At 31.5% G+C, this 6,183-nt stretch overlaps 2 protein-coding genes across 2 annotated transcripts; one reads left to right on the top strand and one right to left on the bottom strand.

The window, feature by feature from the left end:
* The first annotated feature begins 457 nt into the window (after nt 1–457).
* Nucleotides 458–2,575, top strand: LOC115450977 (suppressor of cytokine signaling 4). Its single transcript, XM_030179160.2, has 3 exons — nt 458–1,139; nt 1,341–1,634; nt 1,710–2,575. Exons 1-3 carry the CDS (start codon nt 646–648, stop codon nt 1,852–1,854), a joined length of 933 nt encoding a protein of 310 aa, XP_030035020.1. The 5' UTR covers nt 458–645; the 3' UTR covers nt 1,855–2,575.
* On the bottom strand, nt 2,238–6,072 carry LOC115450945 (ubiquinone biosynthesis protein COQ9, mitochondrial). Its single transcript, XM_030179130.2, has 6 exons — nt 5,827–6,072; nt 3,408–3,760; nt 3,171–3,259; nt 2,970–3,090; nt 2,692–2,895; nt 2,238–2,621 (listed from the first exon to the last, which is right to left on the bottom strand). Exons 1-6 carry the CDS (start codon nt 5,852–5,854, stop codon nt 2,586–2,588), a joined length of 831 nt encoding a protein of 276 aa, XP_030034990.1. The 5' UTR covers nt 5,855–6,072; the 3' UTR covers nt 2,238–2,585.
* Between the last annotated feature and the right edge of the window lie 111 nt (nt 6,073–6,183).

The following is a 6,183-nucleotide window of genomic DNA, read 5'->3' as shown; positions in this document are numbered from 1 at the left end:
TCAACGTATTTGGGCCATAAGCCGAAACGTGGACTCTGTTAAGAGTACCAAACTACGATAATCTTTTCTTCTATGTGACCAGTTCGCAAGCGAAACGTTCTTTTAACAACTTATTGCTTAAATTATATTTTAAAACAATTTATTAATATATTTATTTATTTATGGCGAGTCAAATATGTCATTTGGTGAATGTCATGTGTAAGATATATTTTATTTTCTGAATTCAGATTGCCACCCAGTATATAAGTCCGGCCTTAAATATCTTTTCGTTAACCCACGGGCCGTAATAAATAAATTTGAAATCGAAAATTAGATCAAGTTTGGTTCACTCTTATGCCTTTTGTAAAGGAAAATTGAAATACCTACAAAATTGTCATTCATAATACTTTCTGTGTGAGCTAAAAACCTTTGCCTACGCAATAAAAGGGAATATTGATGTGCTCTATGTATTACTCATTCAATCATTCAATGATCGAATATGTTCTTTGGAACAATCTGTCAATAATTTTAAGTTGATTTTTAACTTGTTTTGAACTGGAATTGTAACTTGTTTTGCTTGCCAATTGGCAGTATTTACCAACTAATCCATTAATTTGGAAAGTAAACATTATTAAACATTTAAAATCGAGTTTAAATGTCACAGTTATGAATAAAAACTACGAACGGTGTTCCCATTGTACTCGACGTAAATGGCTTGCTACAGGTTGTCTTCGCAAGTGGCTAAAACCTAATGGCTTGGAATGTAAACATTTACAAAGAAGTATTGATAACAAGAGGGATTTCAGCAATACTGATATCGTAAATAGTGTTTTTTTACCCGACCGTAAGCCAACTATGAACACAAATAAGTTTGTAAAATTTTGGAAAAATAAATTATTCCTCACTGGCAGTGTCAGATCTCTACAAAGATATTTTGGCAACAAAAACAACGCTGGTGAATATGCGTGCAGTCTTAATAAGGTCAATGACCCATGTACATCATCTGACAAAAGATTAGGCCCTGTTGGCTATGAAGGTAAAAAGGATGATATAAAACAATACACAAGATGTCAGCATTCTAGAGAAGGGCATCTAGTGCTTCGTGGCCATCATCAACATGCATCTCTTGAAACTTGTGCAATATATTGCCAATTATCAAAGTAAGTTAATCATAAAAGCATTAAGAGTTGATATTATCTAATTAGACATTTATTTAAAAAGCTTCCAATAATGCATGCATATATCATACTTAATGCATCTATATATTTTTGTTGTTGATCAGAAGTTTAGTGCCAATTTTCATAATGTTTACTTAGCACTACTTGTAAAACAAATTGATTCAGAAATGTTTGCTTTTTCAGGCATGGGTGGTACTGGGGAGGCATTACATCAAGTGAGGCTGAAGAGTTACTAGCTGGACAGCATGACAATGTGTTCTTAGTAAGAGATTCATATGACTCTCGCCACATACTGTGTGTTTCATTTCGCTGTGTTGGCAGAACCCTCCATGCTCGACTGCGACATGCAAATGGACTTTTTTCTCTTAACAATGAAACATTTGTACCAGTAAATAGAATATCAGAACATTGTGCCGCCGTTGATGTGAAATCAAATTTATTTGAGATGCCAGTAAAATTAGCAAGACCTTTAAATAGGTAACATTATTATCTGAAGTATTGTTAGCCTTACTCCTATATAGAATTGACAGAATACTACATTGACTGTTTCAGGTTTGCAAAATTGGACTCTTTGCAAATGATCTGCAGATTTGTTATTCGTCAGACAGTTTCAGCTAATGTATGGCACATGTTGCCTCTGCCACCAAACCTGATTTCATACATAGCTGGGGGAAGTGACTACATAGTGCCCTCATAGCTAATGTATAGTTATATTATGTGCCTTAATAATTGTGTATCTAAATTGTAAATGCATGTTTGTTTATAGACTGTCAAATACTATTGAGTAGACATATTTCATATTCAGGGAAGAAATAAAGTAATTGAATAACAAATAGTACTAATTAAACACTGGACTGGGTACCTATGCCAAATACAATAGAAACAATTATAACATGCCTGATTATTTGTGTACAAATAATATTTTTTCCTGAATATGGTATAGTAGCATAAGGCAACAAATTAATGGTCTCCATTATAATTCAGATAAAGTTGGTTGCCTTATGTAGGTACACTATGTTAAATATTTTAAATTTTATACAGATGCATATTTTAATTAAAAAAATAAAAATTAAAATCCTCTTTTATACTTTTTCCAATCACAATTTATTAATAGTAACAGCTTGACAACAAATTGTTTATTAACAACTGCTTAATATATTTGCATACTGAATCTTGAGACATAATTCAAACAGAAATATAACTGCTTCTATCACAGACTTGATGAATGGCAAAAGTATCTAGTTTAGTTATTTTATTGTACATGGCCAAAATGCCTAATCTCTCAGTGTATTTTTGTTTTAGTTTATCATGTAAGCCAATACTTATCTAATCAAACAAAGAATAATATGCAATTTTAACAAGTTTTTGTACCTTCATAAATCACATATCTATTAATATAATAAATAATTGTCAAAATCTGTAACTGCTTTACTTCAGTGTATTGATGCCCAAAATATTTTTAGCCTGAAAAAGATAATTTTATTAAATCATCAGGAATATTTGAAAATCAAGTAATCCTTGATTCTATACTTACTGTGACAAAAGCGGCAGTGAGTGTCTGTGGAGCAGCAGCCACTGGATTCATATTGAGAGCAGTTTGTACGAGTTGAGCATCTCGTATTCTAGAAGCTACGAAATTCCTTGTAGCAGTATTTCCTTGGCTATTATCAGTCAAATAAAACAACTCTGCTGTTTTGTAAATACCAGCTAAACCTACACGACGAACATACCAGTTAAACTGAAAAAATAATTTATTATGAGTACATACCATTTGTAATTAATTTTAGTTGTTTCTTAATTTGTTAGACTTACATCAACGCTTCGATCTCCAGAGTGGTAACATATATCATCAACCAAAGATAACAATGTTGCCAAACAGTTCGGAACATTATTAGGCATTGTTTGTATAGCCATAGCTTTAGGCCAAGTATCCCTAAAACATAGACATTATATTATATTATGGTAAACAATAATTACATTACCAATTCAATCAAATATATCAAATCATCATACTTGTATGGTTCAATCATCAAGAGTCTTGTTATAATAGCATTTTCCACAAACTGCGCTGGTACTTTATCCTTTACATTTTCCTTTGGCCACTATTAAAGAATAGTATATTAGTACCACGATAAAATCCGAAAAATGGATTTATTTGAATGTGTAACATTCACATAAACTTATTTTTTCTTATTTTACAATTTATTTTATATTCAACAATAAAAAAAATCTTATTAAAAATATACTTACAGTTTTCATTTGCTCCACTAATTGCTCATTACATTTAATGTTAAAGTAATGGACAAGATCTCCACCACCATTTGGAAAGAGACCATGTGTTATTGTAGGATAACCAGCAGCTTTTGCACCGGCGCTCAATGACTCCACGGACCATCCACTCTTAGACACAAATTGTAATGAATGTTCTAAGATAAGATTCTTAACATTTTCTTCATACTGGTGATCTTCATGTTCCGTAGCTACTGGTGCCACTTTTATATCCTTTTCAATGTTATTATGGCTGTAGTTTCTCATAACTCTTTGTGTGTTATTGATTTGAATTGATATCATAGGAGAAATAAATCTATATCCAGTCCTCCACGCTGTTAACAAAATCAAAATAGCTGTTATCTTTGTAAGACATCTTATAAATTATGTTATTTGTAAGGTGTGTATTATATTACTAAAAATCAGTTTATAAAAATATTTTATTATAACATAATGTGTCAATCTTAACAGAGTTTAAGACATTTGCATTTTGTTTATATTAATACATTCAGATAGGCGTGCAACAAGAGACTCAATTAAATGAAAAGCATTTAGTGCCGAAAGTATTATTTCTTTTTTGTTTTCTGTTGGAATTTTATCCAGTACATTGCCAGCCACATTAAGCGAAACTTCAATTTTTTCTGCTGGAAGATGTTTTCCTTCTTCAATTTCTTTTAATTTCTCTTCATAATGTGCTTTAGACATATTTAGTCCAGTTCTTAAGGTTTCTAAGTAGTCTGTTTCAATAAATGGAAAATATTCATGGATACCAGTTACATTTTCTGTATCTTTTATGCATAGATATCTCAAAAAGTTAAGTGCAGTAATAATTTGATCAGCTAATTCTACCAAGTCTGACTGGGCACCACTGGGCAAGTAACATATTTTCCTTATCATACTCCATAACTGTATGCCTTTGAAACAATCTGCCATCATGGAGTCTTGAAATGCTTCAGAAATTGAATTTTTATATAATGTAATTGCATACCCAATCATGCCAGAATGGTTGGAACTATCCATCAAATATTTTACCAACTGACATCTACCTTTATAATCAAATTTATTAATGTAACAACCTATTACTTTAACAGATTCTTTACGCATTGATTCATAAGTACAAAATATTGCAATATTTACTAAGCTTTTGCACAATTGGAAATGTGTAGCTGATGATAATAAAGTACTTGATGTGTGGTTAGGTAAACGGCCAACAATAAATTTACACAATGACATTGCTTTACACAATGGACCATATTCAGAGAAGCTTAATAGATGCACAACACATAACATTGTAGTATGTACTACATATTCTATACTGTAAACCTGAGGAATAGCACAATCAGGTAATTCAAAGTTGCCAGAAAATACTATATAAAATAAGCCTGACAGTGAAGTCATGTTAATCTTTTCCCGATGTTCGTAAGGGGAAATATCATAATTATTATCTTGAGCATTTGATTTAAGCTTTGGGTTCTCTTTGTAACAGGTCTCTACATGTGTTAAGAATTTAAGCACATCCTTTTCTAAAACACAGATATCATAAACTATAGGGGCACAACATTGCCTTGCTTCACTCTTTTCATTTGATTCAGGATCTAAATCTATAAATATTAAGGGTTTCCCAAGCAAACTTATCAGAAAGGCTGTTATTATTTGCTTTGTTCTAATATTGCTATTATCGGCTGTCAATTCTTGTATGAAAGGGTTATAAAATGAAGGCAGCATTGAATAAACTTTGATTATTCTCCTAACATTAGAATCAGAATCTAATAACAGGCGCTCTTTGCCCTCCAGATTGTATTCAAAGATTGAGATGCTTTCAATATAGGTACTGATAGAATTCAAACACCACTCTAATGACCTTCCTCTTTTGGCTGACAATTTTTTCAACAGTTTTTGCAATGGCTTTAAGATGATGCTAAATTGAGCATCATTCTTTGCTAGCTCAATTTGCTCAATGAACTCCAGAAGTGCTTCCTCAGGAGAAGATTTTTCCAGTATGAGTTCCAACATTTGTTCACATGTTCCATATAGAGATGGTTTAACAACTATGGTGTCATCTTTTAATTTGCCTATAATTATAGATATTAAATCCCAACAATTATCTTTGAAAGCCTCATTATATTTCTCATCCTTGGGTATATTGAGAACTTCTTTATATTTCTCTGTATCTAATAACTTAGACACTAACTCCACTATATTTACACTGACATCCATTTTAAGGTTTATGAAATAACCGTCACTTCCAATGCACTCTGAAATCCAAGTGCTTTTATTTAATTATTTTACACCTTGTAAAATATATTAGTAGATTTTGAAACAGGCGTGTGAAAATTGTGACAAAAAATAAATATTGTAAGTACTATGACGAATGCTCAAATCTAATACGCCTTTTACTTACAGCGGATCATTTTCTGCAAATTGCTCATACTTAATTTCCAAGTTTATAATACCGGTACTACAACAAATTACTTCAGCAGGAATACACAACTATTTGAAATAATGCTTAGAGCTCCCTTGTTCTTGTATTAATATCGTTATGTAAACAGGTATGAGATTTCTAAACCTAAAATACGAGGATTTCTTTTAAAATACAACCTGCGAAAATGAAATTAGCAAGTGAAGATGAAGTTTTTGACATGTCATTTCAATTTTGTTTTTTTTTAATATATAATCTTACTTTTTTGGGTAACAGACTTTTGAGGCTTTTAGGCCGGACATAAACATCTTTTTGTTTCATTACTAAATTCAGATTCGA

Source organism: Manduca sexta, chromosome 15 (genome assembly GCF_014839805.1).
Source record: "Manduca sexta isolate Smith_Timp_Sample1 chromosome 15, JHU_Msex_v1.0, whole genome shotgun sequence".
NCBI lineage: Eukaryota > Metazoa > Arthropoda > Insecta > Lepidoptera > Sphingidae > Manduca > Manduca sexta.
The sequence above is the reverse complement of the archived record's forward strand: the minus strand, read 5'-3'. Positions and strand labels throughout refer to the sequence as shown.